General features: G+C 45.9%; 3 protein-coding genes across 3 annotated transcripts; 2 read left to right on the top strand and 1 right to left on the bottom strand.

Moving 5' to 3' along the window:
* Window positions 1-704: 704 nt before the first annotated feature.
* Window positions 705-1,855, top strand: LOC131259138 (uncharacterized). Its single transcript, XM_058260564.1, has 5 exons — window positions 705-916; window positions 983-1,057; window positions 1,137-1,217; window positions 1,290-1,440; window positions 1,560-1,855. The coding sequence occupies exons 1-5, from the start codon at window positions 817-819 to the stop codon at window positions 1,612-1,614; spliced, it is 462 nt and encodes a 153-aa protein (XP_058116547.1). The 5' UTR covers window positions 705-816; the 3' UTR covers window positions 1,615-1,855.
* A 356-nt stretch (window positions 1,856-2,211) lies between these two features.
* On the top strand, window positions 2,212-2,824 carry LOC131259288 (uncharacterized). Its single transcript, XM_058260747.1, has 4 exons — window positions 2,212-2,257; window positions 2,330-2,392; window positions 2,461-2,502; window positions 2,574-2,824. Exons 1-4 carry the CDS (start codon window positions 2,245-2,247, stop codon window positions 2,822-2,824), a joined length of 369 nt encoding a protein of 122 aa, XP_058116730.1. The 5' UTR covers window positions 2,212-2,244.
* Window positions 2,825-2,873: 49 nt separating this feature from the next.
* On the bottom strand, window positions 2,874-21,777 carry LOC131259129 (unc-112-related protein-like). Its single transcript, XM_058260555.1, has 7 exons — window positions 21,691-21,777; window positions 20,276-20,991; window positions 11,263-11,411; window positions 5,668-6,054; window positions 5,026-5,597; window positions 4,262-4,952; window positions 2,874-4,190 (listed from the first exon to the last, which is right to left on the bottom strand). The coding sequence occupies exons 2-7, from the start codon at window positions 20,400-20,402 to the stop codon at window positions 3,990-3,992; spliced, it is 2,127 nt and encodes a 708-aa protein (XP_058116538.1). The 5' UTR covers window positions 20,403-20,991; window positions 21,691-21,777; the 3' UTR covers window positions 2,874-3,989.
* Between the last annotated feature and the right edge of the window lie 772 nt (window positions 21,778-22,549).

Here is a 22,549-nt window from a genome sequence, read left to right as displayed (position 1 = left end):
ACAATAAAAGTAGTGAATTTTAATGAATCATTTTCTCATTTTTCTGACAAATAATACTTTTTTCTACATTGAAAGCATATTAACAAATTACTTTATGATTTTGGTATATTTATTTCACCCCTTTTTGTTATATTTCTTTTATTTTTGTACCAAAACATAGATAAAATAAAATACTTATGAATCTCTGACCATGATATCAATTTCAAATGATGCCAACGACCGCGAATGCATTTCCATACTGCAACTGACAGATGCAATATTTGGTGCAATCTTTTAGTTTGCATTTATACTTCTCTCTAAGGCAGTAGCAAATGGATTCATTTTCATTTATTTCTAAATATCTTGCTGGAGGAAGTAAAGAAATGAAAAAGCTAATCGTTCCCATCATTAATGGAAAGACATGGCAAAAAATATGCTACGTTCTGAACTAGAGGACTTACGAATGCACCTACCCGGAATTCCGCCCACACCGGAAGTGGGCGCAAAGCCATCCGGAATGATACACCAGCAGCAGTGTCTGCCCGTGACAGCTTCACATTTTCTCATCCACGAGGACTCGCGAAGCTACGGTGATTGCACCGTGAGGGGTACGACTGAAGCCTTGTCTTACGTAAAGTACGATATTCTTTGTGCTCCGGCAGCTATTTAAGATGTATCCTCCGGGCCAGAGCGTGCTTAGTATCTGTTCAACCCTGGTACCGGCAATCAGTGTGTTTCGTTGGGAATTGCGTTTCTTTCTCTGGGAAGGTGCACCGGAGCGTGTGCTGCGGACGAAGTGGGAATTGTTGTGCCTGTGTTGCTGTGCGAAAAGAGGAAATGGAACTCAGCAAACGTTGCCTGTGTGTGGCCGTGGTGCAACTGCTGTGTGCGTTGTGCGCGGTCGAATCGTTTCCGGATGGAGTCAACTATTACAAAGGTTTGTGCACGTGTCCATCGATATGCTTTTCCACGTGAACTGATGTGTGTCTGTTTCCATCACCAGATTGGTTGCGGGGAAAAAACGACGAGGAAATGGATGCAATGATTGATGACGAGCCATTTGAAGCACCCAAGCTGTGTAAGAATATACTTAACCCATTGTTCGGTGTCGTTGAAAAACCTTTCCCGTTGATCGGTGGCTATTTTCTTGCGTTCAGTTTTCTACAGGACCCCAAGCTCCTTTACCGAGCTCGGAATGGGCGAACCATACAACAAACGAACGGTGAACAAGTACAAAAGTAAGAGTATATGCAAAAGCTGCTCGTTCGGTATGTAGCGATATGTCTCTAACACTCCCTAACCAACTGCAGACATGATGCTGAACAAGGATAATCTCGATGTTCCGCTGATCGATGACGTCGAGCAGACGAAGGAAGCCACGCGGTTCTTCTTTCCTCGCATCACGCCGAAGCGATCGCCGGGTGCAATCCTGAGCTGGGCCATCCCGGCCGCCAATCGAGTGTAAACAGACTGATCCTGTCGTAACGTGATCCTTCGCACGTCCCACCTGAATGTTTGCCCAATGTTGCCTCGCATTTGTGTACGTCACTATTGTCATCAATCCTTTTTCCATTTTCCAGACGCGTCGTCAGTACAAACTATCGCCCACCAGGAATCAACCGACCGGCGGCATAAGGCGTCCGTGATGACCACGTGGAAATCTGCATATACTGTACGGTTTTCATCTTTCCCACATCCTCCTGGCGTCCATCCCCAACTGGTTGACGATGGAAGCACGATGGTGGTAGCCACTCTACCGTTATAAGCATCTGCGCTGGCTTTATTCCGTTGTCTGATTAGCTGTTTTTTTACAACTGTATCATCAATAACATCAATATGGAAAAAATATAGTTCTCAAGTTCCGCTAATAAACATCTAGCTTGTGTTATGAACGTTCGCTTACCATTTATATTTCTCAACGTTACGAAACATGCAACATATGGGTCGGAAGAAGTAATAGATGAGTTTCCTTTGTATGATTTAACTGCTGCTTAAATGGATGCATGATATATTTGACTAATGACTGTTTGATTCCATGAAAAAGGCAAATCCATATTTTATTTTACAAACAACGACCCTTTTGAATCAAATTTCGAAACTCAAGTCCGAAAGTTCGGTAGTAATTGACATACCTTGTCCATAACGCTTTATTAACCTTGTTCGTAACGTGAGGAACGTTACGCTGTCATATTCAATAGTAACGTTTTAATTTACCAAAGTTGGCCAGTCCAAACTGAAATTTCCTCAATTGCTCCTTTAAAAAACATGGGAAGAAAAGGTACGTACGAACAAAAATACCTACCAACAAGCTATTTATACCTGCATTTTGTAATCTGTTTCTTCTTTCCAGCAAAAGCACGTCCGTTAGCCTCAAAAGAAGCGAACACCTCGGATGTACCTGCTTTAACTATGGGTAAGCATGATGGAGGAAACATCAAGCTACAATAATTCTAAATTTCTACCTGTTTTAATTGGTTTCAGACCCTCCAGACCCGGGTTCCGCGGCGAATGACGCTGGTTCACGTAAGAAAATGATGATTTTTTCTTGCAATAAACATGATACTTTACTACGTGTACTTTCCTTTCCCTTCTAGGTACCGTGAATATATACCGGCACGAACTGAATAGCCGAATGAATAATTTGCTTCGAGAACTAAAATTGCTAAGTGAAATTGAAGCATTCGAGTTAGGAAAGCAACAAAACATGATGAAAACGACCACTTGCTTCAAACAAGAACGAGAATCATCTCCCTTGAGCGACCAGACGGATGAACCAACTTTAGAGTTCCTCCCTATCGAAGAACAAAATGATGAAAATGTAAATCAAAATCGCAATTCAGAATAAAACCTCGTTCGTGATTCATTGTTAATCGAATTTATTATATCAGTACAACACTAAAATTAGTTCTAACGTGTTTTCCACTGAAAAACAAATACATTTTATAAGACGGTGCTGTGTGCCAGCGGCATATCCGATTTGGTCTGCTCGCACTCCAACCGGGCAAGTAACAAATGTGATTAATGCCAGTGTAATTGAAATCATTTCCTACAAAAAGGGGTGTTTCCCCAAGTCACACCCGTTAGAAAGTTAAGTAGAACGGACGACAGGTTGTGTAACTCTCATAGTTTACACGCAGTTAAAGACGTTTTGTTAACTAGTATCGGTTACAATTAGAAACAGCTAATTTAATTGATAAAAAAACACGACAAACGAACCGTCGTACGAACGTTTGCAAAACATTTGCGTGATAACACGTGCGATGGATCGACAGTTATTTTCCCTTATAATTTGCGAATATAAGGCACCATGTTAGGACACTTGATCTCTGCTCCGACCCCGGGGCGTCCCAGGAACAGGAGGGAAAGTAAACATTTTTCCTGATTACGATTGTCGTAAGTGAATTCCGTGTACCTCTCTTCACCACATATTTCGGTGCCATCTGATTCAGATTAGTGCGTTTAATGTTTTGTTGGCTTCCGTAGCGACACAATACTTTCAACACCATTGCTAACTACTCATTATTAAGGCATCTGATTGTTTTCCTGTTTCAGAATTGGTTTTGTTTCTGTAAGTAAACAGAACTTTGAATTTCAAGAAGTGAGTAAAATCAGAATCGCTTTTGTGCAGAACTAAAACAAAAAATATGTCGATAGTGAATCGTACTCTTTTCTGCATTAGAATTAAAAAAAAAACAAGCGGACACACGGATAGGAATTTATAGAGATTTGTAAGAAAGGTAAGGTAAACAAAAATAAAAAAAATCCTTTTGCTCTACACTAATGTTATGTACAGGACAGTGACGAACAAACAGGTTATGACAAAATTAAAACTTTTACACAAAAATTAGCTTAACCCTTTTTTGATATCTATGCTCCTAAACTTATTAACTCCTCAACTTTTAAACCGGCTCTGAACCGTTATTGTTCCTGTTCCACTCCGGCGTGGAAAAGATGCTCGCTTGTAAAAGGCCAGCAATTAAGAAATCGGCGAAAAACCCGTGAGGTTCCATCTAGTTCCATCCTCCGGTCAGCTTATGGAACAACTCTTCGTTAAGTGTTTGGTTCGTTTCCTTCGAACGCATTGACATGAAAATGTATCCTCCGATGAACTCATGTATCACTTTACAGTCCGCCGACAGGCAGGAGAACACTACCGTTTCATTCTGGAACTGCACCATCATGCACCGGATTTCCCAATTGACATTCCAGGCCTGGTGGAAGAAAACAAAACACAGGATGAAAAAGCATTCCCAGTGAGAGAAAATATTCGCCATCCTCTTACCTTCATTGTGTTGTAACGCCACGTCTTCAAATGATCGCCCGTGGTAATGTCCATCTTCATGATCCGATTGCTCGCCACACCAAGCAGCTCCTCCTTCTTGTGGCCATCGAACTTGATCACGAACAGTGTAACGCCGAACTCGGGCAGACTCTGCCACGCACGGATGTAGCTAAGCTTCGCCTCGACCAGTGGCAGGTCCTTAACGTTCGCGTGCGCCTCCAGCATGCGCTGGATGGCCTTACCCTTCAGCTTCTTGGCGTACCGCGGCGCCAGATACTCGTTCGGGTCCATCGCACTCGGGTTGATGTTGATCGCGGGCGCCTGTGCCGGCTTCTGCATGCTCAGGAACGAGCGAATGCTGGCGACCTCGCTGTCGTACGAACTGTCCGCCAACGAGCGGCCCTTCGAGGCCAACCGGCAGGCGGCCATCCACTTCGCGTACTGTTCCTCATTATCGCACCGGATCCACATCTCACTGTTGACGCTCTGTTCCAGGGGTACCTCTAGCTTGATGTTGAACTTCTTATGCGCCAGGTTGACCTCGGGTGTCACCTCACAACCACGCAGATTGATCGACACCTGGGGTGGAGCGTTCGATCGCGCATCTTCACGCGATTTGTACAGATACAGATGGAGGTCCTTGTACGTGAACCAGTAGCGTTTGTATCCTTTCAACGTGAACTTTTTTGGTCTACAATTAAATAAAAAAAAACACGTTCATTAGAAACGAACTCTGGGATGGTATCGATCCACGGGAGGCTTACTTCAAGAAGCGCAGATAGTCGGTCAGTTCCGGAATATGCGTAATGTCACCCGCGTTCACACCGTTGCTCGGTCCCTCGAGCGTAATTTGCAGTTCCCGCAGGGCCGCATCCACATCATCGTCAGCCGCATTGTCCAGGCTGGACGTGTCGATACCGGAGTCCGGCTGGGGTACCTCGTTCTGCAAGTTCACCTGTAGCTGCAGGGCGCCGAACATCAGCATCTCCTCCTCGGTGCAGTCCATCTCTTCGTTCAGCAGCTGCCACTTGGCCTGCTCGTACAGCTGGTTGATGCGCACCTGGTCATACTTCGGGTTCAGGTCGAAGAACGTGTAATACTTGAAGCGCAAGCAAAGCGTCTCGAACTCCCGAATGCCCTGCTCCATGATGGAGAGGGACGAATCGAGCCAACCGATGTTCATACGTGCCCGCTCGATCAGTGTCTTCGGCTTGATGAGCCGCGATCGGGCCTCCGGACTCGGGGCGCACGGACTGTACGCCAAGTTGTCCGTCGTATCACCGATGCTGGATGACGACTCGCTGAATCCGGAGCTGGTGTGCCCATGTCGGAGCGTCTGTAGGAGAGAAACGGTGCTGTAATTAACTTGTCCACCTCACAAAAGAAGCACCCAAATGTCCACTTACCCCTGTCGGTGAGCTGATCGGTGTGCTCTGTAGGGCCGGCTTCGGCGTGGAGTAGTGCGAGTTGGGCACGGGTGCGCACGAGAATGGACCATGGTTGCCAGGAGCATCCAGACTACCGCTACTGCCGTTCAAGTTGGCCACCGGGATGAAGGTGTTTGTATCCGGCGGCAGGTGGATGTACTCCCGCCCATTACCATTCTGCTCGATCGGGATCTTTTTCTTCGCCAGATCGGCGTAGTTCTTCTTCAGATGCATCGGCTCGAGTGGTTTGCAGAGCGACAGCTCCTCCGGATGTCTGATGCCGAGGTCCTTACAAAGCGCCACCACAGCACCGAAGGTTTTGATCGAAAAATCAACCCGGCAGTCTAGATATCGCAGATCTGGCATCTGTGAAATGGAAAGAGGACGTTGTTGGACACTTTTTAAAATCTTGTTCAACCCTTCAGAGGGCCAATTATTAAATAGTTACAGAATGCTTATCAACCCATTACTCATCCCCATCGGTCCGCGCGAGGGTGTTCAGCATGCCCATCGTAAAAACGCTAATGCATTCTTTAGCGCACAGCGAACGTGACAACGATAACAACTGGGCCGTAAACGAACGGCATGTTGGCTACACATTTCAATTAAGATTCATTACGGCCCGGGTCCAGTCCAGCGAATGGTTTAAATTAACTTCACACACCAGACACACCATCGCGTTCGTTTGGCCTTCGGAATTCCCTTCGAACGGTTCCATCGTGGCCGCAAGAAATGTACGTACGCGGAAAGATTCCATTTCGACCAAGAGAAATGGAAATGAAGGGAACGACCGTCCGTAACGACCTCCACCAGTGTTGTCCTCTGTTGTCTCTTGGCCTGCTGGGAGGCAAATCTGGTGGTCTGTGGTTGATTTAATCGTACCCTTGCCATACAGTTATCCCATAGGAAAATAAACAAACTTAAAACAGTTCCTTTCATAACCCCGTTTTAGGGCGCGGGGTTTTACCGATGCGCGCGGATGACCCACTTTTGTTTTGGCTAATAAGGGAACCGGAGGGGGACAACTGTCGTCTTGCGGAGTCTGGTGTGTTTTTTGCTGACAGGAGAAACTTTTCTGGCTTTTATCTACCGAAAGTTATCTTCAACAACAAACAAAAAAACAACATCTTTGATCGATCGAAAGTCTTAGTCTTAGTCTGGACGGCGATCAAATATGCGGCTGGGTACGTTTTTTGTTTGTTGGCCATGGCATTATTTTGTCAAGTCATTTTTCCAACAAACAATTAATGGACCTCCTCTAAAGGAGGAAGGCGGTAGGGCACAATATTGGATGGAATGACAAATGAGGCTGGCGTTAAATGGCTACCCGGTGGTTTCATTCACAGCTTCCCGATTGAATAAGTTGTTGGAGTGTCCCGAAACGGGTGGTTGGGCTTTAGCACGCTTCCATAAAATTCAAATTATCGCACAATTTATTTAAATTATCTATTTTCTCCTAATATCTCGCAGTGAGCTCCACCAGTCTTTCTCTCTTTCTCTCTCTTGGCAGAGTGTTTCACGGGTGTCACATAAATCACTTCTTCGGAAATAGTAGCGACAACAAAGCACAATTTCATGAGTCATCGGGTATGTTTTTCGCAGTGATACCGTGACTCACATAAATCGTTCAGTTGGGCTTTCTTGACACCCGGCATCACGTGTGTGTGTGTCATGCATATCTAGCAGGAAATGGCTTATTGATTTTTCCATAAGATCAACAACTCACATAATGTATTCAAGACGGACGTTCCATACACTGAAACGCCTTAATCAAACAATATAAGTTGGGAGGATCTGATAATATGAGACTGAAATGTTGAGCATAAGAATGTGAAAAAAAAATAATTTAAATTAAAAACTTAAATTCTACGTTTGACACATTTGTTCTTTCTCTAAATTGTTTACGGATGATAGGCAAGATTGGGCGAAACCAAAAACTTGATAAATTTCCTAAATTTTTACGAGACAATGATGACTAAGCCAACCCTACTTTGGCTTATTTTTCATTTTCTGTGTGCCAGTGAAGCATCGAAAATCGCGCAAAAATAAGAAAATAGCATGTCAATCGAGTTCTGACAATTATTTTCGACGAACATTGTAGAGCAAGGAAAAATAGAATTAATTGGTTTTAATTATCATGTAAACATAATGAGGTTCAATATTTGATAGGTAACTTTTAGGGAATACCGTGTCAATCGAGTTCTGATAATTGTTTTCGACGAACATTGTAGAGCAAGGAAAAATAGAATTAATTGGTTTTAATTATCATGTAAATATAGTGAGGTTCAATATTTGATAGGTAACTTTTAGGGAATACCGTGTCAACCGAGTTCTGATAATTGTTTTCGACGAACTTTGTAGAGCAAGGAAAAATAGAACTAATTGGTTTTAATTATCATGTAGATATGATGTGGTTCAATATTTGATAGGTAACTTTTAGGCTATAACAATAATAACATATAATATTGATTTCAGTATTTCAATGATATTTTAATCATCCAATATTTCTATAACGCTGCTACGATAACCCGCAATGAGAATGGAAACATCAGCAACATAATATTACATTCACAACTGGCGCAATTTCCTGTGCGGTGGAGCTAAATTAAGCAAACAAACAAACACTCTAATGACTACAACGGTTCTCTGATAAACTAAACAAACACCCTAACTGCGCGATACCAACTGATATGGAGCACCCTTTGCCGGAGAACGGCTTACGTCGGCAGACGGCGACGACAACACGCGTTGGTAAAAGAGAACGACACTTACACTTCAAGTGTGTCGCAAGGGGTACACCAATGTACGTACTTGAACCCCCGACCAACCAACCATTCTATGCCCTTCGAAAATGTCAAGTATGCACTACCAGAGCACTACGGTTTAAGCGTCCGTTTGATGCGGGCCCCATGTTTTGGGTTCCGATCCAAACTGGCGTCTACGTCCCGGGCCAAAGCTGAGGAAAGTGTCGGTCGCACATTTTCACCAGCGTGCGTCGGTTAGCAAGGCCACCGTGGCGCCATTTCGCTGCGATCCGGCGGAAAAGGCACGGGAAAGTCCCATCTGGCACGGTCTGTTACCAGCCAACAGGTGTCGCTTGGCGGGGTGGCATCATAGTAGGTGTTCTGCTCTCCCCTTCTGCGCAACACGGTGTGGAAAAACCTTGAACACAATTAGGTAGGTGTGGGTTTTCTCTGGTGGAGATCTACCATCGATCAGCGGGCGGCAGAAGCACCGAAACGGAGGCCGGATGTTCTCCCCCCCGGGGTGGAACTGGTGGAACGATCAGCGTTAGCGGGGGGGATCGCTTAAAATGACAAAACGTTAGGGCAGTGATGTCGCCCCATAAGTGGAGCAGTGGCCGAACTATGTTGCCCCCGTCCACTCGACGATTTTCGAGCCGGGATTTTGCATTCTAAAAAACGCTCCCTTTCCTGTGTCACGCGGTGTGTCGTTATGGTAACGTTCTTTTTCGAAAGTGTGCTGCTCGGAAAACCTACGCAAAAGGTAGGTTGAGCCGGTTGTCTAGGCCACAGTATAACGCGCAGGTGATCTGCAGGTGACTGGCGCAAACATTGTAAACACTTGCAGCTTTCGGTTTGCGGAGATTAATGAATCCGTTGGGTTGCACGTATTGGAATGTCCTGCCCAAGAATGTGCGTTGGTTTTTGGTCGGTGACTACGGTTCGTCCAACTACCTTGCACCTCGGCGAGTGTGTGTGTGTGTGTGTGCGTGGGCTCCTGCACTTCCCTCGGCCGGCGTAGGATTATTCGCCCAACGAAAACCGCTTCTCTCATTAGTTGGCTTCGATTTCATCGTGCATCGGTACGGTTTGGGGGTTGGATGTGTGTTTTTTAATGCTTTTCTACCTTTAACTCCATCCCCCCACCGCCCTACCTTTTGCCATATGCTAATGCATTTGCGTTACGCGAACGTTGGTCGACCTACGCGCCCGAACGGGCAACAACAACCCGATGACGACTCGCAGCAGCAACAGCTCGCGCTTACTTCTCATACCTAAAAATACTCGGCCCGGGGTCTACCTACTAACAGCTGGTTCGGTCAGCACCGTCGTGGGTGTCGTGGAAGCGGTGAGGGAAGGGGCATGGGAGAGAGGAGGGAAGTTTCGGCAAGCCGCCAACACACACAGGGGGGTAGGAACGTGGACCCCCACACGGTTATGAGCCGTGGACGCCACAAACTATCGCTCTACGAGTCTCAAAACGCGCAACTATCGTGAAAACGTGTGATTGAGGATAAAACACCACCAAGGCAGATGATGGGGTGATGCTGGATGGTCGTCCCAACCCTACTTCTCTCCCAGCGGAGGCCAACTCTTCCTACCGGAGTTTCGGCCATCGGGGAAGTCGGCATCAGTTTCGGCCCCGGGTCCCAAAAAGGTCAATAGGCAATAAAATTGGATGAAGACCTACGGTACGCTAGAAACGGACGCGTTTGCTTTCAGCCGAGTTGGTGCCAAGTAGGGGTTGGCAAACCTTTTAACAGAAATTCACTTGGATCGTTAAATCCTATATAGTTTACACTTTAAAGAGACATGGTAGAATATAAGTCTACAGTAGATTTTTTGCCATTTGGTATGAAACGTGGAATTCAAAAAACGCGGGCAGGCTTAATAGCCTTAAGAAGCATTGTTGTAACTAAATTAAACGATAAAGGAGAGAAGTCGAAGTAGAATCATTCAGAAAGTGAAACAATAAGGTTCAAAATAGATCGAAGATCAAACAAATGTAAATAAAGGAAAAAGGTATTTAAAAACAAAATCCAAAACTCCAAAACTTTTTTTGGACTTCCCGAAGAATTTATTGAGAAAAATATACTAAGAAGGTATATTGAAAATTAAAACCAAGCTTTTCTTCACACTCAGTATGGAATAAATATTAAAATAATGAATTCAATAACCCCAGAAAAATACCATAAAACTACGAGAAGAAATAATTAAGTTGCAAAAATACTTCCTTCCCCTATGTCACCATCAAAGAAGTTTGCCGACCACTGATCTAGCGCCATCGACGCCAACAACATTTCGTTGCGAACCGTGAAAAAAGTGGTTACCGTTTCTGGCCGGCCAAAAACCTCTCTAGCTAAACCTACCACAATGCCTAACACCGAACGACAAACTCGTCGTGTGGGAGTCGTCAGTCACGCATCCGTCACTCGGCAAGAAGATCAAACGGGTTCGGATGGGAGGCTTTAGCTTGGGTAACAAATTTGGAAAGGCAAACACGCCCGGATCATATGTTTGTCGATCGAGGATTGTTCATTGGCATGGACGAGAAGTCGACAGCGGAAAAAAAAGGAACGATTCAAAATGACCACCAGAGTGGTCACTAGTCGGGGGGTCAGAAATGAAGAACCCACGTTCAGTTTTGTAGCGGAATTGCAACACCGTTCGCGCCGCCGAAACCGACCGGAAACGGCCCCAATCAAATGGCCAATTAGGTCGACAACAGATCGAAGGCGATAGTCGTTCGATTCGGGACACGTTTTTTCGGCGCGTGCCTTCGCAAGCGGGAAGTGCTAGAATAGGAAGTGTTGCCGAATGCGAAACCTACCTGTACGCGCAGCGTCTTGTGCATCGGTGTAAAGTGCAGCACGGCATCGGCATGCAGGCCCACCTGGTCGAGGGTCGACTTGGTCCGCGTCAGCCACTGGTTCCGGGCCGGCCACCATAGCGCGTGGTCGGACCAATCTTTCGGGTTCTCTGGAATTGAAACGGAGAGAGAGAGAGAGCGAGAGGGAATTAGAAATCATGCAACCGTAAAACATTGCAACGGGTTCGTCCGTTACGCTGGCATTGCCTTCAGTTGGCGTGTCAATTTACTCGAGGTTAACTGAATACTGCAATACTAGGAAGTGGGCCGGAGGTCCCGGTTCCACCCAAGTTCCACTTGGCGACCTCTAACGGAACACCGGAGTGAAGGTAGGAGAACTCCCCAGATATCCCGGACGTCTAAGTGCTTAGATATGATGTTATTTTATATCTGCCCACCATCGCTAAAGTGTCAGGAACGGACATACGTGGGTAGGTTCTTGGTCACCAACCAAAAGTCCGTTATCAGATACAGCAAAAACATAACTTAATTCACGCCCAAGCAACAACTGTCGGATATCCTAAACCAGCACACCACGTGCAATTGAGACATTGACGGATGTAGCGATAAAATCGATAAAGAGAAACTATTTACACAACCTAGCTGCGATAAGAATAATTGATCCCAGGGGTTTTACTCGCAGTGGTGTCGTTTGAGTATGCTTTGTCGTTATCGTTCCGCCATAGCAAAGTACGTCGGAGTCGATTGAAATACTACGTGTCGTTTGATATGTGGCGGCGGAACCGAGGTCTAAATCCCCTCTGAAAAGAGGGCTATTGGAAAGTTAAATCTATCCAAGAGTCACGCATGTCTGTGCCTAGATATCGAGCTTCTTGTGGAACAATGTGGAACAATAGGACCTCTTTAAGTTGGCCTCATATGTATGTTTAATTTTCGTTCGGCGTGAAAGGACGTGGTAAAATGCCCATTTTCTTCGGATCGAAACTTTCTTTTCCTCCCTTTCCTTCCCGCGGCACGAGATCGAATTACAAAAACCGACCAACCGACCGTTGGTCTCGGTTAATGGTCGTTTCTGTGCACGGGGCAGCTGGCAAAACGGAACGAAACCTTATGGAAACCATCTGCTTCAGGCCCGGTTACTCTACCATACCGTAGGGAGCTAGCCATTGCCCAGCGCAGGGGTTCTGTGGCGGACATTATCCGGGGGAAATCTCTAGAGTACCTCGCTTTGTGTTAAGGTACGCGAGGGACATTTCTGAACAAGACCGATCGTCCGATCCCTCTTGAGACGCTCGTGTTCCCGGTTGCACGCAGATAATCTGCGGCTCAAAACGTCCGTCGTTTCTCAATAGAATCCTCGAGAGGGTGGTCAATTTATGCCGACTGGACTGGAATATTGGGCAAGTGAAACCGATTTATGGCGAACGATGTTCCATGATGCTAGGAAGAGTCGTTTTACGGCCGGCACGTCTTCCTCCAAAAAGCAAACATTCAAACAGTCCCTAGAACGCTCGGGGATTGACTCGTCAGCGTCATAAACGGGCCAGTAACGGAGGCTCAGAGTTCACCGTTTCGAGTGTTTGATGGATTCCGATTTCGAAAACACATTCCATTGCCAGAAGTCAGCGCAATTGTTGCGTCCTGCAGATTCGCCCGAAGAACTCGGTGTGTATCTTGCACAAACACTCGGAAAAACCTGCTGAGAAGATCAGAAATCGCAGCAGCAGCAGCATCAAAACCCTTTCCCTTCCCTCAGCACACCCCGCCGTAGCTCCGGTTCTTCCCCGTGGGATTCCCGGGTAAGCTTGACTAGAATCGCCAACTGACACATTTACCCGCCCGAACGGAAGGACGGTGACGATGGCGTCGCGGGTGGTGTATGATGTGTGGTTCTAAAAATAGCGCCCACAACAGTGGCCCCGCCTTTGAAGGGACCACCACACCACCACCATCCGACGGCGACGGATTTATGAGTTTGGAATAACTGGGAAAAATTATGTTGACCCTGCGGGAAAAGCGCGATCGTCCGTAGTGCGGTTTCGTTCACTAAAGATCGCTCCGAATTCAGCCCGTGGATGATTGTTTTCGAAAACAAAACCCGCTACAACATACCGCCAGTTGTCGTTGGTGGAGGAGAAAAGCTGTATATCGCACGTATGACTCGACTGGTTGGTTTTTCGAAGTGAAGACGATTGCGCACCCTTCTTGGTAACACACCCTTCAACGGGCTATTAATAGCCTTTCCTTGCAAGGAGGAGGACAAAAAGCAAGCAGCCAAGACGGTGCGCTCGGAGTCGGTCTAGACGCAGTCAAACACATTAGTTAATTGGGTTTCAGCATAGTTGAGGTACGTCGTGTCAAAAAGCGCAATTAATAGAGGTAAATTATTATCGCAAGAATTGTGAAGTTGATACCAAAATAGACATTTTTCAAATTTCGAATTTCAAATAAATATCTAATACATTAGATGTATTATAAAATTTTTTATTGCTCTACTGTAGCAAATTGATTATAAAAGGCTTGCCACTTTTCTACAAAAATAAGCATTCAATCCAGCGAAAGGATGAAGGTAAACTTTATTGCCCCATTAGCAGCTTATTAATCACTCAATTTATTGTGCTCCATCACGTTCCCAACGACAGGAAATTAACCCGCTTCCTGCTTCCTTCAATATCCGAAATCCTTGCTTAGATCAGCACCACCCACCCACACGCCCACACCTATTCCACCCATTCACCAAGTCATGGTACGGTCCAAAGGTTAGTGTTCCGGCTCGAACTAGGGCAAAAGGCGATAAAATAACGCTTCCCGTACCGGGGCAAACCGTAAAATGTCATCCGGCAACACAATCAATACAATCCGACGCTACGCGCCATTCTCGGTGGGTCGTTATCGGCGAAACAGATACACCATTAGGCGGAGGTGGTGGGCATGGCCTTTGTTCAGTTCGCCAACGAAACCACCGAAAGGATACCGGAGGGTAAAATGTAGGTTGTAATGGCTCGTACGGATTCAATGTCAATGTTGTCAACCAATCGGCGTACTATAGTGTCCCCTACTGTGTTTGCTGGTCCCCGGGACTTTATCACCTCCGAGCCGATCGAAGGCGTCTACGCCCCTCGGATGGCGAATAAAATGGGCCTCACCAGTGGTTTGGTATGTGCGAAAAGAATGTTACCGTGGAACGCCTCTCCGGAGTCACATGGAGGGAAATTACTGGAACGTGGAGCGAGGGACGACGCCTGCCATTAGGCTGAATGCTAGCGTTTGTCCCGCCGTACGCGATCCAGCCTGATGTCTGGTCAGGGTTCGCGCGCAGAAGTTGACGCAGCTGTCGCAGTACGGGCGGAAAAATGTACCACCAGAGGGAGGGTGACGCGGTTGAAGTGGTAGAACTCGAGAAAAACTGTGGTCCAGCTGCCACCACATACGTTCTATGCGCTGAAGCTAATGGTTCTGGATGGAAAGGGGGAAACCTAGAACTTGTGCACAGTACGGTGCACGGAAGCTGCACCATTCATGCATCGAGTTATCTGCAGCTGCAGTTATAAATAAGTGTTTACACGCGTTAGTCATTAGGCTGCATTAGTCGTGCACAGTTATTAGAACTGCTACAGGAAATACCTCTTGAATATCTAGCTTCACGGCCACAAGCCTATCACTAACATGTTTGCCAAATAGGTTCTTCTTTGTTTGGGATTAATTATTGTAGGTTTTCAGTTGAGGTTACTTGTAATTAGGACCTATTTCAGTTCAGAGTCAACGTCTAAAACCAGCGTTCTAGCATGATTTCTGCGGTCTGATTTCTTATCAAGAACTGCTAAAATAGTTTTTCGATGTTTTTCTATAGTTTGTAAAAGCATGTCGAAAACAATCAAAATCAAAATAAATGCAACGCAATATAACATTACGTCGACCAATTTTAATTTTAAATGTAAAATTTAAAAATATAAGATGCAATTTTCTAACTAAAATCTTGTTATTACTTTGATTTTGTCTGTTTTTGAGCAATTTTAGCACAAAATTTGATTTTTTTTTGCATTACAAATTAACGTCATTACGTCAAAGGTCTTATATATATAAAACCAAATATCATTAATACACAGATTAAAGAACATACATTTTATACCAAATTTCTAGGCAAACTGCAGCATTTATCCAGTCAAATTCATCATTAAATTAACAACAAACAATAACACTACATTTGAACATGTAAAATTTTTTTGATAATCCGAATTTAAGGCGTCTTAATCACATACCAGCATGAGCTGCGGATAGTCTGATTCATATTTTCAATGTAGGAATGTCCGTTGACAATGCAAATAAGTGATTCAAAAAAGGCTAACCGTTCCCTTTTGCCAACTCATTTCCAACGGGAAACCCCGGAGAAAATCGCCCTAAAACATTGGGCAATGTTTTGTGTGCTCCATAAAGTGTGCCACAATTCAATCATAGCATCGCAGTGTCGTCGATCACTGTACAAAGTAGGCGCGAGGATCGATCACCAACTTCTTCCGAGAAGGTAGCGAGCCCACTTGAGCAACTCTCTCGTCAATGAAACTCGCTTGCAGAAGACCGCGAAGACCGTACTCCGTTCGCGTGCCAGATGGGATGGTTTGATGGAGGGTCGATGGTGTCGCTTCCGAGGGGAAGTGTGTTGAAATAGAAGCTCCCCGTCTTCTGCAGCGCCAAGGTGTGTGGACCTTAACATGCGCACGTTAGTTTTCTTGCGCGACGACAGTTACGCCTGGCTGGGGCAGAGAACGCGACAAGGTCTTCCACACCCGTTCCTCCCGGCTCATTTCTCAACCTTCACGCACGGATCTTCACTTAATTGTATGTGTGTGTGTGTGCGAGTTTCTGCTGGTACTGTTCTGCTTTGGCTTTTACTACCATCCGAACGACCGTCATCCGAGCGTCGTTTGAATGATTTAGGAACCGTGATTTCCTCCAACGACCGACGTCGGTGAAGGAAACGTTGAACATATATGTATGTTTCAGCGGGTCGAAGAAGGCATAGAGGAAGACATGCTGTTGATGTGTTTTGTTTTACGTTCGGATTGCCTCAGCGCGTGGTGTTAGTAGGCTCTGGTTGATTCTTCTATCCCGCACTCCGCCATCAATTCCCTTGGCGGCGGCTGCATTGAACGTTTTTTTCGTGAAGAAAAAGGCGTTAGCATATTCGTAAACAAAATATAAAACACCGGGAGATGCGCTGGGAGGGTGCGTGTGAGGGGGGAACTGGTAGGAACTAGTTGTTCCTACTCCGTAAGAGTTGTTTGTGTGAGCGCAAGATTTAGGATACACCATGTTCGATGGTGGTGGCAAACGAGACTAGGAAGTTCTGCGGCATGAACTTCCATGACATGATGTTTTTTTGTTGTTGTTGTTGGAAAACCCCATTCCGCTTCGAAACCACCAATCCCTGCCCCGGACCGTTCCCAGCGTATGCTGCAGTTATGAGCACGCAGCGTGGCTCTTGCGCGACTCCGGCACAAATCGAAACCAAGGACGAGTTCCTTATAAGGTAAGATGGAGCGCGCTCGCGCCAGATCATGGCAACGGTACAACTCCTCCAGCAAGTCGGCGTGGTAAGAAAAAACAACAGGAAAGCGAGAATCCGAACGTGGCAAGAACGAGAAACACACTTTGGTGGAAGTAGAAAACAACACAAGCCAACGCAGACGGACACTTCCATACCGAACGGCGGCCAACGGAACCTCATGGTGGATGATGCGAAGTATCTGCTTCTGGTTTTCGTTTGCTTTGCAATTTGTGCAACACAGTTTTTGTGCACCAGCTGGAGCGCATCATCGTCGGTTTGCGGGTTTCCGGCCCGTTTGTCCCTAACCCGCATGCGGAGGCAGAGAGGGTTTAGTTTTATGTGGTATATATCCGTTCCCCATTGGCCATGTTGTTTTATTCTGTTTTACAGACGTCTTTTGCAGCCAGAATTGAAATTGCCTTTTTATATAATCCAATGAAACACAGTCTGTTCCTCAACTGACTATAAAAAAGGAATGTTTCAATGACGAATCAATTAAATTAGAACAACCTTCAAGTCTTGGATAAAGTACACTTGTCTGGACTTGGATAAAAAACTGTAAAAAGTAAATGAAATCCGAATAGGGAAACGTAACCAAGAGGATCACTCGAACAAGAATAAATAATTTAATGATACTTCTTATTCGACAAAAATGGAAGCGGCGGTTTTTTCATTTTATTTACAGATTGTTGCATTACCTCATCTGTTTATATTCATTGTTTGATTTTGTTGAATCGTGTTCATTCGTAACCTCAAACTCATGGAGGTTTGCAGAATTATATTTTGCTTTCATAGAATAAAACTTGGTTTTAGATAATCTAAAAACCTAAAGAATGAAGTTATCAACCTAATGATACAAGTGTAATTTTCATAAAATTCATTAAGAGCAAATAAAGACCCCGTTTTATTCATCCACTCTCCAAACTGCTGTCTGTTTAATCGAGAATCGACATGGAATCGTCGATTTGACTTGTGCATCAAGATTCCCTCCGTTTAATTGAATACAATTACGCCACTAGCATCCATCATCTACGCCAAACACATTCCATGGCCACATTAGCCGTACGCATTCGATCACCATCAGGTGCAAAAGGGCAAACTCCAGTGCGCCACCAGCTCGAACGCCGTCCGAGAAGTTCTACGCGCGATCGCGACTTTCCGACGCGACTTTGAGCGCAGCACCAACACCGGCATCGACAGCACACCAACACCAACATCATTCGAAGAAACGATAAAACGTCCAGCGGTAGGGTCCACGAGGCCAAGAAATGCGGTGATCGCGGCGTGGATCGCGGATCACGCGGCTGTCTTGGTGTCCTCCGCCAGCGCCTCGATCGGTTGTTTATCTCCGACGGTCTGTCAGAATGCGCCCGTTTCCGTTTGCGTGTATGCGTTTATGCTGATGCCCACCACGTCGCCTCCTCGGGACGGGTTTTTGGTCGAACGGTTCCATAAAACAAGATAGTCTACCATGGTATCCGTCCGGAGGACGGGTCGCGAGACGTTTGCCACGGCCTTTGAGGATGCTGCGTCATCTCGCTGCTAAGATCACCCAGTTGTGTGTAAATATTTCCAATTGGTTCTACCTCGCTCCGACCTCTCGCACGCACACAAATTTATCCTTAGCGTCTTGTCTTCCGAAGGGTACAGCATTAGTTAGTGTTTTCGACTCGCGCGACGCTGAAATTCTCGATCTTGCGCTCGATTCGAGACGTGTTCCGCTCGAAAGAATATCCGGCGCACACACACACACATACTGTCTCCCTCTCTCCCTCTCCTTCTCGCATCTCGAAACGGCAAAAGTCCTTCAAACTTCCGCTCGCGCTCGTCCGCCCACGGCATCCCGCCATCTAGCGGACGAAACCCCGGCCCAAGACATACTCAATAAATGAAAATATTCTATTAATAAATATCGAAAACCGAAACCGCCGAACCGAACGATCTTCCGATTCTCAACCCCCCCCGGGCCTGTGCCAGCAGCCACCAATACAGTGAAGACGATCGAAGATTTTGGTGTGTTCAACCCGCCCAGGCCTCGCAAATGGTAAGTAGCGCCAGAGTCGTCGAACGGTTCGAACTTTCTTTTCCTTTCTTTACCCGACGAAAGGCAAATAAAGGTGTCCGATCAGCAAACAGGCGATCGCGATCGAATATTTGTAGAGCTTCATCATTGAGAGATGCAGAAAAAAAACGGTCCACAAAGAGGTAAAAGTGTGCAAAAAAGATGCAGATTGCGGAGGGAGTAGAAATTAAAAAAAAAATCCCAATCGAATTTGTTCCGCTCACGTCCTCGGAATAATGGGGCGTCTTTGCACCCGGGCGGGATGACGCAAGCGACAGCGCGCGGATAATTATTTTCGGCCCATGAGTCACACGCCGGCCCTAAAGCGGCCAACCGGGCACGCCATACATCCGGTCGGTTCCTTACCTGGCGGACCGAACATCCGGCCAAGATAATCCAAACCTCTCCGACTGGATCTCAGGCTTTGCGTAAGCTTCGCGCTCACGTGAAACTCGGCCATTGTGGGCCTCTTCTGTGGCGAACATTCCAGTTTTGCGAAAAATGTTATCCATCAGTCACCCTCCCGGGGAATGATGGCGGCTGGACACGTTGCTCGTGTTGGTGTAGGCCGGGGGAGGGGATTCATTCCCGCCCCATTTGTTCGACAACCCCTCCCCACACGGACGACATTCCACGAGGGGACGGGTTGCCACATCCGGCCAGGTTCCTCGCTGACTTGTTGAAAAGAAATCGCCTGTTTTGCAGATTGCACCACACACCAATACTTAGCGAACCGAAGTGTGACGAAAATCGGGTGAAAATATTTTTACTATTTTGCAAAACGAGAAGCAATTAAAAAGACAATTTAAATATAGGTATTTCACAAAATGTAGGGGCAATAAAATTTAGATGTTTTTATTCGGCTTATCTTTTGCTACCTTTCTCGAACGATCTCGTTTAATGAAAAAATTTACGAAGATCAATTGGAAATTAAACAGAAACATGAAGGATATTTTTAAAATACCAAGCGTTTTAAACACTAAAATGATTCCACAAAAGTGTTCATATAAATCCATTAACCATACTTCTCTCCTCCCAAGAAATGCACGAAAAGTGCATTCCAGTAAAGTGAGCGATTTCCTTCGGAGATATTGAGAAACTGCACCAGATGCGGGCCACTTTACCACCCCGATCCGATCTCGATCCTCTTTCCGAGTGCAGCGTGCAAATGCATTTCTCGTCCGGGTGCACTTGTATGAGTGTCGCAAAATCTGTGTGTGTCCGGTTGCCTCTTTTTTTTCTTTTGTTGGTCTTCGTTCGTGCTCAAGACCGGTTTGTTGATCGTGCACTCTCTGGGTGCATTTTGCAACACACTCCCCCCTCCCCTCCCTCCCTTGTGACCCTCTTCTTTCGAGTGAGCCTTCAACCACACGTCCACGTCCTTCTTCCCACCCGCCAACACCTACCTGGATCGACAAGACGCAGCATAACGCCGCCGATGTGCAAATCTCCCCGGACACGCAGCGTTTTCGTCACCTGAAGGTCGGTGATGTGGACCTTCAGGTTCCAGGTATTGTCACCTACGTGTATCATTTTGTCTCGTCGTGTTTACGGCACAACCCCGCTACTGCGCCCTTTAGCTGCTTCCTCCCTTTGCGCCTCCGCACGCACACTTTCACGCCCTTTCGCGAAACGCACACGCACACACAAACACACTCACGTTCGTGTGCTGTTTTTTTTTTCTTTAAATTATTTTCGTTTGGGTTTCTTCAGGCGACTTTTTTGCGCCCTTTGCACCACACGTTTGCGGAGGAATTTCTCCGATTTGCCTTTTTTGAAGCAACTCTTCTTTTCTTTCCCTTTTCACGGCTGTTGTGGTCCACTCTCACGTGCTCAAGCAAGCGCGCGCCTTCGTCTCGCTCGCACTTTCCGGATGCCACACTTTCTTCTCCGGCACGGCGAAGACACTTCTGACACTTTCTCCCGTCGTCGCGGGGTGTAAACAAGCGAAGAATACTACACACAAAAACAACCACGACAATAAAAACTGCACGCGAATATTCACGCACGACCTCTGGGGTTGACGGGGGGGAAATACCTTCCGGTGGAAGAGGTACAAAACGAAATCACTTGATAGGAGTTGTTGGTGGTGTTCTGGTTTGCTTGTCGCTGTAAAATAAAACTAAAAATATTTGCCAAAAATTAAAGATAAGAAAAATAGAAAAACTAAAGGAAACTATTTTTTTTGAAATCGCGCCCACATGGTCATTTAAGTAAACGTATTGTCTACCCCGCTGGTATTTGTGTTGAACCTTCATTGCTTTTTTTTCCTGCACAAAATCCCACATTATAGGGGTTGATTTTCTTTGTTTCCGTTTTTTGTTTATTTTCTCCCTCAACATCACGCTGCGCTTCTCAAATCTACGTTGACGTAATCAGTCGCGGTCAGCGCTTCTTCCTCGCGTTTGCATTGCGATGATGACGACGATTATGGTATTAGAACCTTTGCGTGCGTCTTGCCACACGTCATATAAGGTCTTCGGGAACTATTTATTATTCATTTTCACGAAATAACTTTTTTTAAGTGCAACCACACCTCGAAGGGTGGGGCGTCCGGGGGGCGCCATGAAAGACAAAAAAAAAATATGCAGCGGAATTCCACGGCCCCAGCCCGTCCCTGCGTTCCATCACACTCGACAAACACGGGCCACATGCTGATAAGAAATCTTCGTCCGGGGGTAGAGCATTCCAGAACAAAACCGGCGTTTGAATATCGTCAGGCTGGGGCGGAAAAACGGCGAACACTTGAGCGCCACCACCGGCCACCCCCCACAGCGAGACAATCCATTAAATTGTAAGAACCGCGAGCGGCGCTACACACACTTTGCCACAGATCAGAGAAATCGCGATTTAAAACCTTCTATCTGCGTAGCTGCGACGAGCAGCGTGGAGAAACGGCGAACAAGTACATCCCCGAGCGAACGCTCATTCAAGACTGACGTCTCCGTTGATGCCAGATCTACTCAATTCGGGGTGAGAAAAGTAACTTTCTACCAGGCTGCGCACACGGTGTTGCTCTCCAACTTCGGCACAATCCGAAAATTGCCGAACAAAATTCCCGCAACAAGGGTGAAAAGCAATCTACTGTTTTCCTATGCCTTCCTACAGCAAGCAAGGCAAAACACATCCTTCTCATCGGGTTTCACGGTGGTAAGGCACAATAACTTAAAAATGTTGTACATATGTAGCAACTGTACACTTCGCTAGTTTTTTGTCAATGAAGGCCATTTTATCAATTTGAATGCTGTTTTCCCTTGCAGAACAACGAGTGCAATAAACAAACATATTGAGAGAAACACATTTCAAAGAGGTTTTGAAAAATAGTAAAATTGCAGTTGGTCTGCTCATGGTATAACGATTCCGGGCCAGCATATCACGGTGTGTAAACGGCTATATATATCTTCAGACGAAAAGTACGAAACAGTATCTTTTCATGGAACAGGCGAAGTTCAAGGGTTTTATGTCATTATAAACGAATATCTTACAACACTCATTCCTTTCTCTACAAAACCCTGACAGCAGCACTTAGGGCAGGAAATGGAAGATACAAAGTGCGCGTTGGCCGAACTGGAGTTTTCCGAGAGATATGTCTTACTACCACTACTTTCTATTGTGTACGCACGCGAAAAGTCGAATATGCGTCACTTGGAAAACCGACATATTAGTTTGGCTTTCTCTCA

This window comes from Anopheles coustani, chromosome 3 (genome assembly GCF_943734705.1).
Source record: "Anopheles coustani chromosome 3, idAnoCousDA_361_x.2, whole genome shotgun sequence".
Lineage (NCBI taxonomy): Eukaryota > Metazoa > Arthropoda > Insecta > Diptera > Culicidae > Anopheles > Anopheles coustani.
Note: the sequence above shows the minus strand (reverse complement) of the source record. Positions and strands in the feature narration are given on the sequence as shown.